The 21,988-nt window shown below is 41.1% G+C and overlaps 1 protein-coding gene across 3 annotated transcripts; it reads right to left on the bottom strand.

Annotated features, from left to right (window-relative positions):
* Positions 1-1,100: 1,100 nt before the first annotated feature.
* On the bottom strand, positions 1,101-21,981 carry ccdc73 (coiled-coil domain containing 73). 3 transcript variants are annotated; one of them, XM_068711600.1, is made up of 21 exons: positions 21,844-21,981; positions 19,745-19,834; positions 19,210-19,350; positions 16,732-16,803; positions 16,536-16,607; positions 16,408-16,443; positions 16,157-16,231; positions 14,659-14,697; positions 12,577-12,712; positions 11,597-11,676; positions 11,227-11,349; positions 11,073-11,132; positions 10,740-10,844; positions 9,346-9,456; positions 9,079-9,219; positions 8,554-8,737; positions 6,921-8,407; positions 5,666-5,750; positions 5,333-5,472; positions 3,880-3,947; positions 1,101-3,292 (listed from the first exon to the last, which is right to left on the bottom strand). In XM_068711600.1, exons 2-21 carry the CDS (start codon positions 19,787-19,789, stop codon positions 3,115-3,117), a joined length of 3,378 nt encoding a protein of 1,125 aa, XP_068567701.1. In that variant the 5' UTR covers positions 19,790-19,834; positions 21,844-21,981; the 3' UTR covers positions 1,101-3,114. The 3 variants fall into 3 exon arrangements, with proteins under 3 accessions (XP_068567701.1, XP_068567702.1, XP_068567703.1); XM_068711601.1 differs by lacking the exon at positions 16,408-16,443; XM_068711602.1 differs by lacking the exons at positions 14,659-14,697; positions 16,157-16,231; positions 16,408-16,443; ... (3 more) ...; positions 19,745-19,834; positions 21,844-21,981 and adding an exon at positions 14,588-14,650.
* Positions 21,982-21,988: the final 7 nt, after the last annotated feature.

The raw sequence follows: 21,988 nt of genomic DNA, 5'->3' as shown, positions 1-21,988 counted from the left end.
ACATACAATTTGCAGTCGAGAGTTGGAAATGTGCAAACACAGTGGTATGGTCCTTTAACTTTATTCAGACTAGGAACTAATAAGTTAAAGTGAAAAGGAGAAGAGGTGTTTTCACAGCTAAAACGGCATCTATACCCAAGTTTAATGTATTAATCAAAGCAGGAAATTTCTCTTAAATGTAAATGCATTATAAATGTTAAATTGATACATATTAGAAGAGTTTCCAGATAGAGTAAAAATACAAAAAAAAGAAGCTCTACTCGACAGCGAAAGGTAAGAGGAGCAGAATCCGCTCTCTCCCCATAATAATCTGCTCATTTAAGTATTTTTACGGGGCCAAAGGAGCAGCTGCACTTCTTCACTTTAAAACTGCAGAGTATACTCTGAATGCCAGGATTGCACTCAGCCGCCGTCTCGGAAGACATCCACTGCAGCGTTTAATACGACTTCCCGGGGCCAGATTTACTGTGATGGCTTTTGAGGCAAAGAGGTATAATATGACAAAGCACGGCCCCGTAACCCCGGGATGTTCAACAATGTTTAGTGGTGAGACCCATTTAGCTGGAGGATTGGCAAATATATTGCTTTTCCTCCCTTCTCGTGTACAGGATTTCAATAAAATGGGGCTGTAAATCAGGCTTGAATTCAAACTTGTGACTGCTCTCTGACTGTATAGGCCTCTGTATTTTAGCTGGGGGGGGGTGTTATGCTTGTGTGAGTGTCTGAACTGTCCATTACAGCGTTCTACTGTATCGTCATTTGCATTTCATCAATGTGAGGGTTAAACCTCTGTTCAAAGTTACCGTTATGTCATTAGGTACAAATAAAAGATACATTTTCTATTGCTATGCAGAAGTACAGAAAATGGATACAGCAGGTGATATAGACATATAATTCTTCTGATAGAAGTCCTGTATGTCTACAGTTTTTTTCCCATGGTGCCCACCTCTAAGAGGTTATTTTTAACATCACACACACACACACACACACACACACACATACAGTGGGTGCTTGGGGACACATTGATGGAATGTGAATGTCAGCGGCCTCTTTATTTACTCTCCGTATAAAACACTGAGCAGTAATTAACAGCAGGTATCCTCCCTATCCGCAGGGTAATTGACTGTTTCAAAGCGCCAACACTTCATAACCCAGGCTCTGTGTGTGTGTGTGTGTGTGTGTGTGTGTGTGTGTGTGTGTGTAAGAGACAGAAACTGTATGTGAGAGAAACCAAACGTGTTTTTTTTGTCTGCGCGAGAGTATTAAAATTAACTCCTTTATATTCCACACCTCACCCCCCCCAGCTCTCCTCCCTTCCTCCCAATAAGGATAAGGGTCAGCAGCGGTGGGCAGAGATGCTCAAATGTTCCAGATTTTTCTTTATGAGCACATTAACATTCAGGCGTATTCATTATCAGTAAGTGTAGTAAGATGGACCAAGCGGAGACCTTGTGCCACCGTCAAAACGTGTTAATTTTGAACGTGAGCAGAATGTTTTCAAGAGCTCGTTTCAGCTTTGGGTCTTTTATTGGTCGATACACCTTGCAGCCACCAACAGACTTTCCATGTACCTTGCCAACAGCCGGATTTAAAAAAATCTTCAGAAAGACATGAAAGTGGTAGTATTTGAACTGACTTTCATACTTTTCGCAGTTCCCCTTTTTGCTAATCACATCCCCATTTTGACGGTATAGCCAAAGAACAACTGTACTATTTGGCCCCTTTCCTACACCTTAACCCATATGTTCAGAGGGAGAAGCCAGATTTATCCCATTTTAGCCATTTATTTATGGGATACATTCTTGAATAGAGGGCTGTGGTCAAATACACCCCCCCACACACACACACACACACGAAGAGTGTGACTTCATTCTCTGCTCAGGAAGACATTACAGTACTATATCTTTACATAGCAAATAGTTTTTTGCTGCTTAATGCTATGAATATATCTAGAAAATCTAGAAAAAAAGCCATAAACTAATAATTATTTCCATTACACTGTGTTGTTCTTCCAGCTCACTTCCAAAAGCTTAGCTAGTTCATCAGACATGTACAGTCCAGATGTGGCACTCAAACTAATGAGAAGCATGCGTCTGTGGTCAGCTGCTTCATGCTCACATATGGCCATATGTGCTTTTCTCCATCAGCCTCACAGGGAACATAAAGTTAACGAGAGGCTTGTTAGTTGTCTGTTAATTAGACTGTGTGTTTGCTAATTGATTTCTGTTAATTAGGGTTATGGGGTGCTAATTGTTATCTCTTTATTTATGTTAATAGGTGTTAAAAGATTCTGACCAGGTGTGTCCCAAGTTGTAATTCGCCCAACAACAGCAGCGGCAGCAGACACAACATGGTGTCAACCAAAAGGTGCCTCCACAATTAGAGCGCCTCTGAGACATGCAACCCTGATTGGCCATGACGCTAATTAATGTTAATTGGCATGTTAACAGTTACAGGCCTTTTCTAACTGACAGCGGTGCTTGGCCTTCACTGTTTGTTTTTAATCTGTCCGTTTGCTGTGAAATTCATGACATACTGTGAGCACGTGATTCCAATAAACCAAATGCAACATATTTTGTTTTGTTGTTTCAATAAATTTGCCTGTAACGACAGCCTGCTGTTTGCTTGGTTTGCTGTGTTGAGTTGTGCTGTGCTGCACTTGTCCTTTAAAAAGGTACTAGTGATAACACGGTACTGTACTTATTTCAACTATTTCGAAAACTACTATCTAACTGCTGCTTTTATTTGTGTTAATATGACAATGCATACATTTCAACATGGCTGTATACACGCACAACTGCATGTTAAAATAAAATCTTTAGCGACAGAACTATATAAACATCCAGTGGAAAAATCAATTCCCTCTTCTCCTGCGCACCTCCACATGCACAATGTCGATGCAACGACGACAAATGAACGGACCCTTTTTCTATTCAAATTGAATGTAGAAATGTTTTTGCAACAGTAATGAACAGGGAAGATTTAAGCCAAAAACTGGACACCCTTATATATTTTTTTCACAGCTAAGGTTCTTATCTCTATAACAAATGTTATTGCAACTAGATAGTTGAATCTAGAGTAGAATCCCTCAACAGAACGGTGAGTTGCGTTGGTTTAGTTGTCAGTTCTTCGTCTTTTGGGCAGACGGAGCCTCTCTGTGTGGAGGAATTGCTCGATTTTGGAGATCTGGGTTCTGAACGATGACTGCTGGTCCTCTCTCTCCTGGGAGCAAATGGGCCCCCAGTCGGCTTCTGAACTAGGACCTGCAGCTGAGGTAGGAGCTCTGCTACACCTGTTGTAAGGGGTAAAATAAATTGTGTTAGCTAGTCAGCTTGACATGAAGCATTATGAAATCACCTTCATATCATCTTAAAAAAACCCAGTTAAAACTGAAATTTGGAACTTGTTTTATTGAAATATATTTTTTGTACCCAGCGTGGTGCAGCTGTGTTGGGCATTAGGACAGACACTGTGCTGTGTTCACTGTCTATGTTCTGTTAATCACTCTCCCTGAGTAGGTGAGGTAGCTAGCGGCTAGCTGCTTTTGGCAACAATACCAATATTTTCTGCTTTGCAAAAAATGTTTTGTAAAACATCACAAAAGTGCTAAATGTATATCACCCTATGATCATTTAAAGTTTCATTTCAATCACTAATGAATTATCATGGACATTTTCATTTAGCTAGCTACTGTAGATAGCTGCATATTAACAGTAATAAAATTAAGAAAAAAAACATTACAGGTGATTTGCATGATGATCTGCAACCTCTGTTGTAGATCCAACATCATTTCAAGGATTGTCTTCCCGGATAACGTACAGTTATGAATTTTAGCTTTTAATTTCTAAATAAAAACTCCATAGTGGAGCACCTACTTACCCTGGGGTGCTTTGCCATGGCAGTCTCCTGAATGGAAAAGATGGGATGGACAGAGAAGCTCTGCTCTCCTGTGCAAAAATGACACCAAAAAAAAATACAGTAGAGCTCAAACATCTACTGTGAACTTCTATTTAGATCCATTCCTTCTCTAACCTCGGTGCCTCCTGATGAAGCTAATATTTTTGAGTAAAAGGAACATTAGCCGGTAAACAAACTCGGGGCAGACAATAACCAGTGGCAATATGAGGTATGATACCGATATGTAACAGTATCCAGCCTCTGAGAAAGTAGCCAGGCCCAGACTGAACTCTGTGTGACGTTCCCAGTTGTTCAGAGTCTGCAGAAAATAAAGGCTTTGGCCCTCCCTACAATTTGTTAAACTATTAGACCTGTTCTTTTTTTTTTTTTTTCTCCTCATACTCGAGGCACGGTGCGCTCTATCTCGCTCAATTGCCGGCACCTGGATCTTATAAAAGCGCAGAGTGGCAGTTTGCGGTGATGGTGACAAAAGAGAGAGCGAGAGTGTGCAAGAGTGAAAAAAGTGAAACGGCAAAGCGAGCGGACGGAGGGAGCGAGTGAGTGAGAGACGGATGATGAAGTGAGAGGGGAAGAGAGAGAGAGACTAAGGGGATGGATAAAGACTGAGTAAGTGAGAGAGGAGGGGTACCCAAGCACCATTAGGTAGACTTTCTATCACAGATCATTCGTTCTCTGTCTGTCTGACTGTCTGCGAGCTCAGCGCACATCGGCTACGTCCTTTCACTCAACACCCGACGTGCCATTTGTCAAAGTTTTACTCGTCTCAAATCCCTCTCATGATATTCCGTACAGTCTGCTGAGTGTGTTGGCCTCGGCTATCGCTTGCTCGCTCTCACATTCTGAGCCTTTTGGACCGCAAGAATGTTGAAAAAAACATATTACAACGTCTAGTTCTTATGAGGACATGTCAGGTTGATGTAACAGACATATTTGTTAAGCCCTAGCACAAATTTCCCCCGAGGTCCACTCAGACACGGTTTATGAAATGATGAAGCTGAGAAATCGGTGGAACAGCAATGACCTCAAACCAATTTATTTGATAGAGAAGCTATTTTATAAGGGTCACTGTAAACTTCCTCTGAGGCAGTGCACATGTGAACATCATGCCGGGGCCATTTCCTGCTGTTCAGCGTCACGTCGTAATGCAGAACAATGTTGCTGTGATGAAATGGGCTTCAACACTTCTAATTAAACAAAAATGTCTACATAGCTGCAAGTTCAGATCACATATAGAGATCATTCCGAAATCACATGACATGTAGGGGCATGTAAATCATCAGTGTAGCGTAATATTGGGAAGCTAAAGATTGTTCCATGTAGGTTGCTGTGCTTCGAACACTTATCATTTTGCAAGACTGTCACGAGGGAATGTCAAAGAAAAAAAATGAAAAAAAAAACAGCTTCTGGGACTGACCGTGTCTGCCACTGCCGTCTCTCCGCAGGTCTGTCCCAGAGCGTCTCGCCCTCCCTGCCGGCGTCTCGCCGTGGAAGCGGCAGTCCCAGAGACACTGGAGGCATTCAGCAGATCTGATGCCTTGGTAATCACCAAGGGGACTGGGAGGAATGAGGTGAGGAATGGAGAGATCAGCGAGAGGGTAAGGATGAGTGATTGTTAGTGACGGTGTGGAATACAGATGTACATCAAGTTCACTGTGTAAGAGTTTACCAGTGGAGCAGCACTACCATTTTCCACGATGACACAATGCCGTTTTTTTAATGGAACGGATGGTACAAATGCAACAGTCACCTTTGTCGTGCTTGCTTTTGAGGAACATGGGATGTCCGAGGAGTCCACCAGGACCACTTGTGTTTTGCTCAGACGCAGGGGATCCCTGAAAAATACACCAATGTGTTATAGAGACCAAAACGATCATAATAAATGTACATATAATACATATCACATACTGTATCCGATACTAATATATTTATATCAGTTTATTGTTTTGTACTTTAACATTTTTACCGGGATGCTTTATCATGTAGACACAGGTTTAGAATCTAGTCCAGTATGACAAGCAACATGAGCAGTAAGACCATCGGACGGGTTTTACTTAAATTGTCCAAACCACTTAAGCATAATTTCAAAAATGTTGATTCAAACTGCACTGTGACTCTGCACAAATACAGCACAAGTTTTGAAAGTCAAAGTAATGGATGGTCACAAATAAAATATAGCTGTAGTTTGTTCTGAATACATATTAATAAAGCTGTGACAAGCTGCATCCCCAATTTTCTGCACAGAAGTTAGTGACACAACCGATACACAGCTTCCTTTTGAAGGGACAGTTCACCCCCAAAATGAAAAAAAACCCCACATTTCTCTTTACTTGTAGTGCAATTTGTCAATCTAAATTGCCTACTATTGAAATATCGGCCATAGAGATGTCGGCCTTCTCTCAAATATAATGGAACTATCAGGCATTCGGCAGGTGGCCGATCCACGCTTGCTAAGCATATCACCGCTCAGAAGGTAGCGTGCATCTACTCATGGACGAGAGGCTCATGGGTTATAACTAACCGATACTGCTCCTTTGCCTAGCGCCACTGAGCTAACTAAGGTCACAGCTCAGCTGAGAAGGACGCCATTAATGTTTACATCTCACGCCGTCACGAGCCTCTCGTCCATGAGGAGGTGCACGCTTCCTGCTGTGGGGTCATACTGTTGGCGGGTGTAGTTCGGTAGAAGGAAAATAGTTCCTAACTCAAACTGCTCACAAACAAGGTCTGTGGATTATCTTGAGTAACCAGGTCATGATTTCTAGAAAGAGACACTGCTGTTGAGTTTTTCAAATGTACTTGTTTTGTCGCTTTGAGCACCACTAGTGTGCCAGATTAGTCTCATTATAGGCCGATATCTCCAAGACTAGGCAACTCTCACAAAAACAATCTAGATTGATAAATAACACTACAGCTGAGAGGAAAAATATGTTATTTTTATATTTTGGGGGGAACTGTCCCTTTAAGGCTCTCTTGAATGCCACTAAATGTTTAAACTGTGTTACCTGAACAAACTGATGTAGGACGTAGACATCAGACTTATCTCTGGAGCTTCCTGTTCTTCTCTGAGCGCTGCCCCAGTCAAATGACGACCTGTATGTCTTATTGCTGAGCAGAGGCCACTTGTTCATACCGTCGTGCAGCGTTTCTTTTGCTGGAGACGGCTCAGAGCATTTTGGGCCGCCACTCTCTGATGATGCATCGCTCTCGTGAGCTGGATGGACAGACGGCTTCAAATCAGCTTCGCTCTTAGTCATCTTCGCATCTCCTGCGTTGTCTATTTTGTCGTTCATCACTTGCTCCTGACTGCTGCCGGTCTCGAGGTCCGCAGTATCCATCGCGGTATCAGCACAGGCATCCTTCAAAGGATATTTGTCCGTAGGCTCCTGGGCAGTCGTGCAGTTATCCTTTTCTTGTGTATCTACGTTTGACAGACCTTCCTTCTCCTTCCATGCACTAGACTCACCATCGTCATCAGTTACCAGAGACTTCAGCTGTCCACTCTGCTCGGAGATTTCCAGACTTGGAGGTAATGCATCCATTTGTTTAATGTCGCTGGGGATGTCTGAAGTATCACTAGGTTGAGTTTGTGTTGTCCCTAACTCTTGGATACTAACAACATCCGATTGAGCAGCTGATGGTGCGTTATTGATCTGTGAGCTATAGATTCTTGACTGATTCAGAGGTCCAGAAACTTCCGTAGACATATTGGCTGCTGATTTCTTGGACTGATTCTCTTCCGTGGTTTTCTCCAAAATGTGATGAATCAGACTCGGAGTAGCTGACTCAGCAAAGGTTTGGACCACATCATGACAGAGGCTTTGCACCTCTTCAACAACACAGTTCGGCCCGTGATTGACACCTTGGTGCTCATGGGAACGGCACAGAACAGAGGGCATCTCACATCTTTCGTTCACGCGGCTGGAGTCGGCATCCTCCTCGCTGACGTTCTGAAGAAGACTTAGTGAGCGGTCTAGGGGCTCGCAGGCGGCCGGTGGTGGCTCAGTGTCCGTGAGGTCAAAGACCTGCTGTGTGTCGCTCTTCTCCGTGGCCATATCAGTGGTCGTCTGGGCCGCTATCTGGGTTTCTGCTGCCTGCAGCCTCGTCTTTCCTCTCTCCTCCGCTCTGTACGTCCCTTCACCCTCGGCTCTATCTTTTGTTTCTGTTTCAGGCCGTTTGGGCCCCCCCCCTGCATCCTCCGATGACCCGTGGCTACCCTCTCGTCTGTCTGCTCTATCTGTTGTTTGGGCCCCGAGCGTTCCACTCTTCTCTGCAGCACTTCCTCCTTCCTTTGCATCTTCTCCGTCTCTATTCCATTGCTTCTCCTTGTGGCTTTCCCTCTCGTCTCTGTTGTGTTTTACTTGTTTCTCGTCATCTTTCCAGCCCTGCTCTCTCTCACTCATTCCTCCATTCCCTTCATCACTCTTTTCTTTACTCAGTAAGTCTACAGATCCATCGACACACATGTGGCCATGGCTTAATACAGTTGATACTGTTGAAAATAAATATATCATAGTTTCATAAATAAAAGCAATGCAAGTCTGTCAAAGTCAGAGTAAAATTCTGTGTTGAATTCTTAGTAGAGAACAACTAATAATATATGCTTATGTACTGTATGTTTATATTTAGCTGGCTGACCTCCAGTTGCTCCAGTGGCATCCAGCTCAGTCACCACCCCCGTGTCCTCCAGACGGTCTGGTCTGTTGGTCTGAGCGGAGGCCAAGTGCTGCAGACTACCAAAGCCAGGCAGCTCAGAGCTGGAGATGGGTTCATTAGGAGTTCCCTCTCCTCTGATTTCCTCTGTAGGAACAGCGGTTCTCATCTGTGTAGAGAATGATACAAAGTTATTACCTTATTACACAAATGTGTAACATTATCAAGCAGCTACTTCTTATCGGCGTAGAATGCAGACCTACATCTGGTTAGGACCTGCTGAATGTTTACATTTTCTTTATTTAAATAAATAAATCAAGGCTAAAACTAACAAGTGATGGTCAATTGTGACCTACTGAACAGGTCACAATTGAGGTACCATCACTTGTTAGTTTTAGCCAGGAAAAAAGATTTGTCACATTGGTTGGACGAGTCTGTTTGGGGTAGCATTACTGACTCCTATGTGTTTTTGGTACACATAGGCCACTGTGCATGTGTGTGTGTCTCTACCTCCGATTCATATATATGCTGAGCCTGCACTTTGGCCTGCGAGGACAGTTCCGTGTGTTCCAGACGAAGCTCCTCGTAAGCCTCTTTTGCTGCTCGAAGGTCCTGTCGCTCGCTCTTGATGCGATCCAGAAACGTTGCCTTCTGTTTAAAACAAACGTAGAGACAAATTTAAAACAGACACGATGGGTCTTTTCAGGTCTTTTGCTTTTGTTGTATAAAAATGTCACCATCGCACTGCCTTCTCTCACACTACAGTTTTTCTCCTACCTCTTTGTCCCAGCTGTGCTTGGAAGCGGCGTCGCTCTCCATCAGTTGCGCCACCTTGTCTTCCGTTGCCTTGCTTCTCTCTCTCATCACCCTCTGTTCCTGCTTAAGGGCCTGCAGTAAAATTAATCACCCATGAGATTTTTAATGCAATACTAAATTTTTATGTGTTTATTTAACGTGAACAGAGGGCCTTTAACAGAGCGGGGAGAGAGGGAGAGTGCACTTCTCGCCAATACAAATCAGTTGGCTTGTGTCATTTTAATAATGATTTTAATAAATGAATGAATAGGTAAATTAAAAAATCGAAAAGGGGGTACAGAGAGAAGAAAGGCGAATAATAAACTGTAAGGCCATAAATGGAGAATAAACACACTGTCATTCAGTTGCGGAGGGGATCATATTCACTAATGTATGTGTTGTGATGTACAACACCGCATTCATCACATTTATGAGAAGAAACGATGGCCGTTATTTATTTCTGTCCTTGTGTAAATTCACTCCATAATCATTTAAATAGACCCTTACGAACTCCTGATCCGTGAGGGGCCAATAGGTGGTGCATGGTTTCACCTGAAACACACCACATTCTCATTCTTTCACATCTATTTTGACATGCATTTGCTTCCATCTGTTTAAGGGGATGGATGGATGTGCATCCAAGAAAAGAGAGAAAAAAAAGAAATAAATTGAAGGGAAGTCAGGAAGAACAACAGAAGTGATACCACTGTGTTTTGCATATTTTTCCAAGAGGCTGTTGGTTTGTTGTATTTATCAGTACTCAGTAATGTTACAGCAGTTGTTATTCTGAGTTAACAATTCACTTGTTTTATTCCCATTTTACAGAGACATGTATTTGCCCTTAAATTATAACTGAAATCATTTCAAATTTCAATCAGGATGATTACACAATGTGATGTTTTTTAGCTTTACCTGTCCTAAAAGATAAAATCATGCATCTCCAGATGACTGAAAAGAAGGAATTTTGTGACAGTATAGTTTGATTTATTCAGACAGCTGTATGAGTCTTTGAGATTTACTCCTTTTCTTTCCCTTTCTGCTTTACTACCTTTATTAGATCACTGACATTGTAGCCAACTGTGTCTACTTAAGGCGACTTTACATGATTTAGTAAGACTTCCACTGTAAGCTATGTTTCTATTCTTTTATTGTTCACCATCTGCTTTTGAGCTCTTTTTCTGCTAAAGCAATAAAAATAAATAATTGAAATGAAATCTAGACTAACACATCAATAAATGATATGGTAGGGGACAAGACAACGTGGTATAAATGTGGTAAGGCAATTTAGTGTGTTGTAGAATGAGGTTAAATGATGTATGTTCACACATTTCTGAACAGTTATGTCCTTAAACCAGCAAAGAATACAAGTCTCTGACCTGGTATTGCTCTCTCTGAGACTGCAGCTCCAGCTCTACTCTGCTTACTGTCTGTGTCTGACTCAACAGAAGCTGCTGGGTATGCTGCAGGGACCTCATCACTTCCTGTGTAAACACACGTACATGGGCGAAACACAGATATCCACAATGATGTTGTACTACATTACACTTCTATTGCCACTTGTAATCATAGAGAGTTCATACAATCTCTGACACTGTTTCAGTTTTATTTTGAACCACATAGCATCCTCAGAGAGAAACTCACTCAATACATATGATCAAGTTTAAGGTAGTGGTCTCATAAGATTTCCTCCCTATTCGCTAGACTCTTACCTGCTTTTCTGCTCTCACTGCTACATTTTCATCCCTGAGTTTTTTGTTCATTTTAGTTTCCTAAACATGCAAAAGAAATGAAAAAAGCATTATGAGAGTTTTGTTTTAATGTGACAGAGATGATCTATTATTATATGTACTGATTGTTCTTCACCATGTTCAGTTTCTGGTGCAACTGCTGGCAGTGCTGCTCTCTGCCTGCAGCACTGTGCACCTCGTCGTGTCTAACTGAGTACATCTTGGCCTTGATCAGCTTGTGACTGACCTCCTCCAACTCCTGAGAAAGCACCATATAATAATAATAATAATAATAATAATAATAATTAGTTAATTACTTTGTTTAAATACTGACAATATTATTTCTGTTATAGTATTTTTTTGGCAACCATGGATATTAATTGGCTGCGATACAGTACGACAAACTGACGATGGGTGCAAGCTTCAGGAGCATTTAGTCAGTAATATTAAACATGACGACAGCTCGCCTCAGATGATTCATATTGATAATGCATTTTTCCACATACCTTCTTTAGTGACACAATGGTTGCTTCTTGTTTTGCATTCGCAGTAGTCAGCTTCTTTTTTATTTTCATAGCCTCATCAACTGTAAGAGTTACACATGGTGAGACGCCATCATACATAATGCTGTGCTAATGTCACTTTAACACTGTATACAGCGCTGTATATGTTACTGTAGGCCTCTAGAGATGCTGCCATCTACTATTGTCAACATCCATGACAAGACATATGCACTGTGAAAACCTACTGTCTGAAATCCGTCTCCCTTTTGAAGTAAACATGGTGCTACTCTGAACGGTGGATCACACAGAGTTTTATTTACTCCTTCTACTGGACCACATGATGAGCAGGACGCACGATTTAAGCAGCTTTGAATACCATCTAGAGCTCACTATTAATGGTAACCAAAATCAGGCCAAAAATGACATGATATTGGGCAAAAGGTCATCTCAGAACACACAGCTCATTGAACTCTGAAGCACCTGGACACCATGAAAACCATGTCTGGTTACCCTCCTGTGAGCTGTTTGGAATTTAACAGCAGGATGCATGTTTGTTGTCAACAGCATGGATCCATGGAGCCATGTCAACAGAACAGGCTGCTGGTAATAATGTTGCTTGCTGTTGACCATAAGACCTGCTCATAGGCACAGTTAGCTCTTTATCAGACATCCTGGAGGAGCATTTGAAGGAACATGGCGGTTACATTTGCTCGTTACCCAGATCTTGACCCCAAAATAATATCTTTGGGATGAGGTGAAACTGGATATTTGTAAGAATCAATGTGCTGTTAACAATTCACATTACTCCATCAAGTGAGCACGGATCGAGATCTCTGCGAGTTGTTTCTACTAAATAGGGTCTCTATTGACCTGTAACACTGCAGCTATCACCACAGGGGAGAGCATCTGTACATCTTAGTATGTATATCATAGACTGTATATAAAAAGCTGTATACTCATCCCTCCGTACATCCATTAATTACCGTTTTGCTCTAGTTTCTCGTGGGCCTGCTTGACCATGGCACACTGTCTGGACAGAGCACTGAAACGTTTCTCAACCTCCCCCAACTGGTTCAAGTGGCTGTCCTTTGACCGGCTCTGCAAGGCAAATTTCTGTTCCTGTGGAGAAGGTAAAGTTAAAACATACAAAGAAATGAGCTCCCTTCTTCAGAGACAAAAAAAAAAAAAAAAAAACAAGAAAAAAGTACTGGACAATGTTTGACTCACACATCTGGAGAGGAACAGTGCAAAACACTACAGCGATAAGTTCTTATCAAAGGAATGTAAGAATGAAAGGATTGATGTATACAAAGAGGAATGAGGAAGAAAGGTCTAAATTGTTTCTTTTCTTACAGCGATAGGTTAAAATATGGGGAAATACACTTCCTTGCTGGGAGTTTGACGACGCGACTAATACCACTCTAGTCTTTGATGCTTTAAATCTACCGCCAGCAGCTGGTTAGCTTGGCCTAGCATGAAGACTAGAAGCAAAGGGAAACAGCTAGTCTGGCTCTGTCAGAAGGTAGCAGAAGTAAGGTCAAGGCTCCAGGAAGTCCCCGCCAAGAAATTGTCTCGCATGTAGCCCCCTGTGAAAAACCCAAACTTTGGTATTTCTATGAATGAAACAAACATGATAAAACATGTAAATTAGTGAGAGATTCTGGTAGGCTGATTTGTTTTAACTTTAGTCAGGCTAGCTGTACCCCCCCCCCCCCTCTATTTTTTTTCAATCACGTCTCAAAAACATTGATCGTCTACACCCCTCCCTCTCCTCCTCATCCGCTGAAACACTGATCCACGCCTTATCACCTCTCGACTGGACTACTGCAACTGCATCCTTTATGGCACATCTTCCAAAATCATCAACAAACTACAAAACATCCAAAACTTAGCTGTCCTTCTGCTCTCTCACTCCAGAGATCGCATCACCCCAGTCCTTCAAAACCTCCACTGGCTCCCTTTACAGCAAAGAATCCAGTTCAAGATTCTCCTAATTACATACAAAGCCCTTCACAACCCTAAGCCCCTTCATACCTTTCTGACTTCCTGCACTGACACGCTCCACCCACAACCTCAGATCCACCGACGCCAACCTCCTTACCCCCCCTACTCTGTCCAAGCACCAAACATGGGCGGACAGGGCCTTCTCCATTGATGCCCCCTCCCTCTGAACTCTCTCCACCAGCACCTCAGACATTCTCCGTCACTTAAAACTCACCTATTTAAATCTGTGAAGCTAGTTATGTATGTTTTTGAGTTGTTCCTAACTGTTATCTCATCTCTTTTGTTTATATTGTAATTGCTTTTATTGTTTCTGTTTTTACCATGCGCTATACAAATAAAATTTATTATTATTACTTTCAGTCTTTCTGTCAAGCTAAGCTAATTGGCTGCTAGCTCTAGGTCTGCACGCAGCACACAGACGTTGGAATAGTACTGATCTTCTCATTCACATCACAGCAAAAAACCAAGTCTATTTCCCGAAATGTCAAATTTTTCCTTTAAGGGAAGGAGTTAGCCTTTAAAAAAAAAGAAGCATGCTCAGGTTTAAAGGTGGGCACAAAACAAGAGGAGACAAACCGATGTCAAGTGATTGAGAGGACCGCGGTCGAACACGGATAGTGACCGCCTCTTTCTGTGGGATGAAGGAATTGACTCGGCGCATGCCTCAGAGCACTTTATCGCTCTTCAAACTGCCATTCTAGTTTGATTGTCTGTATCAAGCTGAGCAGATTCTTTTTGCCTCGCTCTCCTTTCCTCCCTCTCTCCTCTCCCCCTCTCCAACACACCAGCTCACTTCGACTCCCCTCTCGCTCGGCGGAGCCACTGTTATGTGAAGAGGGTTAAACCGAGCGAGGCCCGGTTATAAAGCATTTTAATAGAGATATTTTCTCTGCTGTGCTGGCAGTTCAAAGTGTCGCGCACTCCCTATCCGTTACTCCTGATGAGCTCTTCCCTCCGAACCCGTCCCTCCTTAGCACCGTCCCCTCGCACCTCCTCTTCATTTTTCTCACTCCCACCAATCCTCTGTCAACAGTTTGGAGAAGTAGAAAATGCCTCCTCACCAGCTCACTTGATCTCTTCTCCAAGTTGTACTTCAGTAACTGTGAAACAGTAGTGAAAGAAAATCAACAGGATTAAAAGGTTTCCACTCTGATGAGTCGAGCATTTGAGGTTTTCCAACTTTCTTTTGGGATCAAAAAATCATCAGTGACAAGAAATACATTTAAATATCTACAAGATTTAATTTGTAAAAAGCTAACCTTGACATGCACATACATAATTGGAACAGGTATTATTACTATACAAATATTGTATGTATTTGATAAAGAAATGTGCTTAGTATTGATCTACCGCTGTAACTAATGATTTTGCTCCCATTTTTTTTTGTCTCAGAGTTTGCACTGAAATGTTTACATGATTGGCTGACCTGGATGTTGTCAGACTTTGGGGATCATTTATCAAACAACCAGCACTTCATTAACCGGTATCTGTGGGGTTCTCATGCTGGGGATCCAGACCCAAAGGGGGGTCACCAGATAACTTTTAAAGGGCTCAAGTTGATTCATGGGTTAGGGGGGGAAATAGTTAGACTTTCTGTTTGTGTTGTTTTCCTTCTTCATGAAATATGTAATCAGCTCTTCTAATGATGAATGAAATAAGCAACACTAAAGGGGAAATATTCTTTATTATATGCAGCCAGTGATGTAAGTTGGCAAATACATTTTGTTTAATGTCTTAAAGGGTCAGATTGAGAAGCCCTGTATACATTTGCCAGCCTACATTCAAAGACAACAAAGCATTTTACTAAATGATGACCTTCCAAAATAAATTGTGAAATATGGAAAATTTAAAAATAACATTGGCCTTTTTTATGAGCGTACTTGTGGGTATTTTTACCCTATTATTTGTTTGATTTTGAGACTAATAAAAACGGAATTATATTAGTACAGAAAATCAGCCAGCTTATTTATTGAGATTAAAATACACTGCCGAGATGATTTATTCAGATTTAATTAAAGGTTAGTTGAACCATACTGTTCCAATGGAGCTTAAATTTGTAATTTAGCAGATCATCAAGGTATGGCAATTAAATCTCTCTAAACCCAACTGCTACTGATGTGAAAGCGTGTTAAATTAAAAAGGAGCCCACCAGACCGTGTCGCAAGAATTAACACACAAGTGGGCCTCGCTTTAGCAAAAACACCACAGTCGGTGTCTCCCAGATAGAATATCAAAAACAATCTCTTTTGTCTCTGTAAGGCGGCTGAGTTGTTAAAGTGCAGCGGACCGTGGGGACGGCTGTATATCACCTCTGAGGTGTCAAGCCTGAAGACTCAGGCCTGGGCTCCAACACCCGACGCCCTTGACTCTGGCCGGGCATGAGCTTCCTTTATTTACTTCTCTCTTTGAACAGTTTTTTTCTCAGATTTTTAAGTGATGGGATGAGTGGGCGGGTTTGTGTGAGAGTGTGTGTGTGTGTGTGTGTGTGTGTGTGTGTGTGTGTGTGTGTGAGACAGAGACAGAGAAAGGGGGCTGTCTGTGTGTTACACATCTCAGTACCTGTAGCAACTTCAGCTCTTCTTTCAGGTTGTTAATCTCCTTGTCTTTTAACTCTGCACTGACCTGGTACTTCCCCTGAAATGTTAAGATTATTATTGTGAGTGTCAAAAAAGCAATAAATACCAAAGCGCATCACTAAAGAATCCACTCCGAGGGCCAAGATTGTGCAACGGAAATTAGTGAATTTACTACTCCACTACAAAATAATTGAATCAAATGTTTTGAAGTTTTTGGAAATAAGCCCTACGTACCTTCTCCTCCTCAATGTTTCTTATTTTGGCCTGAAGCTTGAGAAATTAAATTTGTTTAGAGGGGATTTAATGAATTGTTAAACGTCTCTGTTTAATATAAAAACTGCAACCAAATGATAAAAACATACCTGCTTCTTAACATTGATGAGTGACTCTGTGTGCTGGTTTGACACTGTTTCAATTTGATGTTGCAAGGACTCCTGTCACACAGGAAAGACTTAATCAACACAGTATACAATATCATAATGAACTAGGTGTTAAATATCCACCCATCTAAGTACCAAAATAAAGATATCAAAGACAGCCAGTTGGGCCCAGCCGTACCTTCTCCCACTCCAGCTCCTGATTCTCCAACACCAGTTTACTGATCTGATCCTCAAAGCGTGTCTCTGCATCCTGAACCAAGGAAAAGGCATCGTTTACATAACAGCTGATACTCAACCATCCAATCACACATACTGTGTAAGGAGTAATTCACAATCAGACACCTGCTAAAGTACATAACAAGACAGTAACTTTAGATGTGGCGATGATGGCCGGTACAGGGCGATTTTAGCAGGCGTGGCTCAGACTGAGAAATCGAGTTGAGCCAGAACGGCAAACCGCAGCAAGTTCCCCTGGTTCATTCCTCCGTATCTTTTTGTAGGAGCACGCAGAGAAAGAGGAACATTAGAGGGGAGGTGATATTTGTGGAAAGCCATCCCTATCCTCCCTCTTCCCTGGGAGAAGGCAGGTAAAAGTCAATTGCTCTCTATATATCCATGGGACTTTTTTATGTGCACGTGGGAGCTGGTTAACTCACTGAGTTTATTTTATAAGTTCCAATTAAACTATGCTACCAGCGTGGCGGTGCACTTAAAAAAAAGGAGTGCACAGGAGATAAAGCTGTTATTTTTCCACTGAGGAATCATTATTGGTGTGTGTGTGTATGTGTGTGTGTGAGCGAGAGAAAGAGAGTGTATGTGTGTTTAAAAAGACACTAGAAAGTTTTATTAATAAAAAATAAAAAAATCGGCAACTGCAGATCAACTAAGAGCTGAGGGCACTAAAAACTTGTAATTTAAATTTTGCCAAATAATATATAATATACGATATTACGTATTATGTGAAAATTCATGACTGTTAACATCATATTTTTGCCATGGCTTTTCATCTCTTTACTGTTTTATTGCTGTTCTGAATGGATGATTTTTAATGAGCATAACAAAATTAAAAAATAAAAGTATCTGGGTATGAAAAAGTGATGGATTGTTTAATAGTCTAGTTGAAAGAAGTTATACATAGCTTATCCTGAAGTTTTCCATTATACATGTTATTGTGATAAGTCAAACTGTGTCTTCACATCTCACTTAAAATAATTAGTATTTTTTGAATACTGTAAAAAGCTTCTCAGCTCACACTGTCTACCAGTGTACCACATCCTCACCAACTAAAGCATAGGCTTGTACTGTATAAAAAAACAAATAAAAAAACAGAGAACAAAACCCGTTGGAATTTGACCTGCTTAGGAATGTCCGGCACCATCATGTCATCCTCTCGCTTCTTAACCTCTCCACCCCATGAACGCCACAACTACAAAATGCTACTTTGATAACGGCAGCGCCTGAGGAGGATCTCACTGATACACCATCTCATGCTTGTGTCCCAGTTAACACGACTATAACAATAAAAACTAAATGGCAACAAACGACCAACATCCCATTTTTGCTCGCCTAACCTTTAAGCACACTCACAATGTGTTGTCGGGATTGAAAGTACTTGCTAGAGGGTGAAAAGCATTATTATTTATTTTTTGTTACTTTTACAAACAAATGTACTTCCTACTTATTGGTCAGGGGTCAAATGGCTTTTGGTGACCCCCATCTTGATGCAATGTGCATCAAACCTAGCTGGCTCTTATCCAGATGGCCAAAAGAGGCAGCTGGCTTCCTCCTACTTCTGTGAAATCACACTGCTCTTAAGCCAAACAAAGAGCCGTTAGTGTCCGAGTTCTACTCACTAGTTGGTGATGTGACGCAGAGCTACAGAGGAAGTAATCAATGCTTAAAACAAAACAAATATTGACATAAACGTTAACTGAAGTTAACTGAACATGGGCTAAATAATTAGTTCAAAGTCTTCAGTAATGTAAACGTAAAGAAATGTAAAAACCAACCAAGTTACGTCAACTGAACTTGAGAAAACATGTTGAATAAACTTGAAATATTACGGGAAGATTTGCTTCCTATTGTGATTTTCTCAGTGTGAAATGTCAGTTCTTCTTTCAACCGAAAACATTCAACTTTAGCTTCTCCTGTTGAAGTCACTTTGTACCAATTAGCACAAAGACGATGTGTGAGACTGCTGGCTTTATTGAATTATGTGTATGTAAGGAAGTAGGGACGGAGTTTAAAACTATGTATCGTATTGTTTTCATTAACATGAAAAGTAACAGCAATGACTTAATTTGACATGTATTAAAGATACATAGCAAGTTTCCGTATGTGGTCTTCAGACTTTAAAAAGGGATTTGCTGATTGTGTTTCTTTAGAAACTTAATTCAATTAATTAATTCTGTGTCTAAACTGAGCTTTTTTTCTTGTTAATTACTAGTAAATTTAAGGTTTCTAAAAAAATTTCAATAAAACAAGGGAACAATATGAGCAGTGATGATGGGCGACACATATACACTGCATCATCTCACGGGATGATAATCTAGAGGGTTGGGAACACCATGCATAAAAAAAGCCAGACACCTGCTGGTTATCACATTAGGTACAATCCTCAGAACACTAACGGCAAATGTTACAAATGCTACCATACCCTCCGGATGTGCAGCTCCTCAACAGCCTCAAGTAGATGGGTTTTAAATTCCAGCAACTGTAGTAAGATGGTGCCTCCACTTTCTGCTTGACAGCGAGCATCAGACAGAGACAGCTCTTGCTCCATCGCAGGTCCTCCTACCTGCAAAAGAAAAATGCATGCTTCTAATTTGGCTATTCAAATACTTAGTAAGTAGATAGTTTGGCAATTCTAAGGTACAACATTGGGTTACATGCTGAGGCTGTAGGACATAGACAGTGCATGTTCAAAGTCATGTCCGTCTGCATACAATAAGAAAACTTGTTTTCAAGAAAGAGCAAGCTGTTCTGCTAGTGTCCTGCAGTTCTTTAAAATACATGTCAGGAAACATAGAAAATACATCCATAGTTTGTTTCTGAGAACAAAACTGTGACAAATACCCAGTAATTATTTATATGAAAGGTTATTAGTTTAAATCTAATCCTAAACTTAAATAAACAAATCAGCTGGTGAATGTTCTTTGCTTTGTCCTCTATTGTCAGAAGTAGTAAGTTACAGCGGTGTGGGTGGGGAGTGTCCCGGAGTCAGCACTGAGATCCATCGAGTTGTTTCAGGGCAGGCCAAGGTCCCACCGGGCCTCTGCTGCCTGTTAATCAAGGGGGAGAAAAAAAAGAACATTTAGTTGAAAGCGGTTAATAGAATTGGCTGTTTAATAAGCAGTAACACTGCCTTTCCACTCGCATGCTTATAATTACTTCCTCATCTGCAATTTTTACTGCTAAATGATTTTTATTAGAAATAATATGCAAGCACATTAAAGCCTCGTAATGTTCCTCAATCACTACAATCCAACCTAATGGCTTTGAAATGACCATTAGGGTTTTTTTCTTCCTTTGTATTACACCACGTCCATTGCGGCGAGACAATAACACCTTGATAAGCCATCTAGGTTCAAATGAACCAGCCCATCGACACTAATAGGGGTCAGAGCAATAACACTGAATGGACAAATTGCACTGTCAATGCTTTTTAAATTATCTCGGTTATTCAATTTGACCCATGGATGGTCCTCTGCGACTGTCTCTGTGTCCCCTCAACATAAACAAGAAACTGAGTGAGAGACACACACACACACACTGCATACACGCAAACACACACTTACGGGAAAATATGACTATTTAAGTGGGAGGTCTCCACTAGCCACTGATCTCTTAATAGAACAGACCTTTTTTCTCCCATTTAACCTGTGCTGGTATCAATCACGTTGGAGAATTAAATGATCCCTGCTAGAATTGGCTACTATCATAAAATGACAGTGTGACCCCAGGCCGAGGCGGGTGCACAAACGTGCGTTAGTGTGTCAAAGTGATAGTGTGTCCGTCTTATGTGCACGCTGCGTGTGTGTGTGTGTGTGTGTGTGTGTGTGTGTGTGTGTGTGTGTGTGTGTGACTGGGAGTTAAGGGAGTTGACTGCAATGTCTTTATTTTCTCCTGCTGTGCTTCAGTTGAGCAGGTATTAACCACCATCTCCAAGCCATGAAAAGACAAATTAAAAGAACTGCCATCCATTAAATGGGAGCATTTCTATCACACAACATGATGCCTGTATTACCTATGGTTGAGTTATGTTAGTTACTGTCTCGTAAGGCACTGAGGAAAAGAAAGTTAAACCACAGCCCCGGGACTGCAATACAAGTATTCATGTTACAGCTCACAGCAATACAATAACCAAACTACTGCAATTACTTGTTTAAAAGTGTAGTATAATAGGCCTTTTTCACTGACGACATTTTATCACATCTAACAGTAGGGAAAAATAAATTGAATGACGGATGAATTGAATTTCACTACTTAAGTTTCAGAGTGCTGGTATTGTGCATGCTGGCTCACAGTCATGGCTGAATGGGACACTTGCATCTTAATATAATTAGTAACACCTGCGCTTGTCCCACTAATAAAAGACAATATGTCTGCTTTGAAAAAGGCCTAATAGCCTACACAGGTGGTGGCTGAATGCCTGTTGGTGTTTGAAAATGTATGATTAAAGACATAATACAGCACATTTCCTGACAATATTGCAACTAAAAGACAAACTATTAAGCATGAATGAAAACTTTTTCTTAAAAAGGAAGTACTTTGTTTTCTAAATTTTTTCTTTTAAAAAAAACAATTAACTGTAATATTCTTTCAACATTGTGTGAGTTATCCACTGTTTATTGTAATTCATAACGCACATAGTTGACTCCTTTCTCAGTAACGTTAACTGTGAAACTGTTTAAAGTTAACCACTAACTTTACTCTTCAAAGCCCCAATTAAGAGCTTTAGCTAATGCTAACACCTTAGCTAACAAGTCAGAATTCATTAGTTATACTCCAAATCAATTTGGCATAGTGTTAGGCTCTTCACTGGAATTACCACCAAACTTAAACATTAGCCAAAACCAAAAGCTAACTTAATGCTGGCGAGCTACGGTGAAATGTTAGCTAGCACGAGCCTCAAATTTGTTAACATTAACCATAAAATAAGGCAGTTTGTCCATTCAGGTTAAGTTAATAATATGGTTTTCAACTACATTGATGTCCCTTGGAATAAAAATATGTTGTTTTAAGATAATTAGTCTGGTAAAACGATGGTTTGTTTATATTGCTACATTACCTTTATAAAGTTAGTTAGTCCAGCAAGCAAATAATCGGTAAGGCCGAAAATAATGGTTCCCTACAGCTTCCTCGTGCCTCCGGGCAAACGGGATGGCATCAGAAGAGCCTCACGTGCATCCGAGTAGCAGTTGGCAGACAGGACA

This window comes from Cebidichthys violaceus, unplaced genomic scaffold (assembly GCF_023349555.1).
Source record: "Cebidichthys violaceus isolate CVI_PGR_0920_01 unplaced genomic scaffold, fCebVio1.0.p SCAF_164, whole genome shotgun sequence".
NCBI classification, from domain to species: Eukaryota; Metazoa; Chordata; class Actinopteri; order Perciformes; family Stichaeidae; genus Cebidichthys; species Cebidichthys violaceus.
This window is presented reverse-complemented; position numbering and strand designations above follow the sequence as displayed.

Bases quoted from the DNA above. Each gene is read 5' to 3' on its own strand.
- ccdc73 (XM_068711600.1), bottom strand. From the start codon at position 19,789: ATGGATCTCAGTGCTGACTCCGGGACACTCCCCACCCACACCGCT. The intron at 9,220-9,345 runs GTAGGAGAAAAA...TGTTTTAAACAG, and splicing joins AGCACAGCTGGGACAAAGAG to AAGGCAACGTTTCTGGATCG. The intron at 3,293-3,879 runs GTAAGTAGGTGC...CCCTTACAACAG, and splicing joins CCATGGCAAAGCACCCCAGG to GTGTAGCAGAGCTCCTACCT.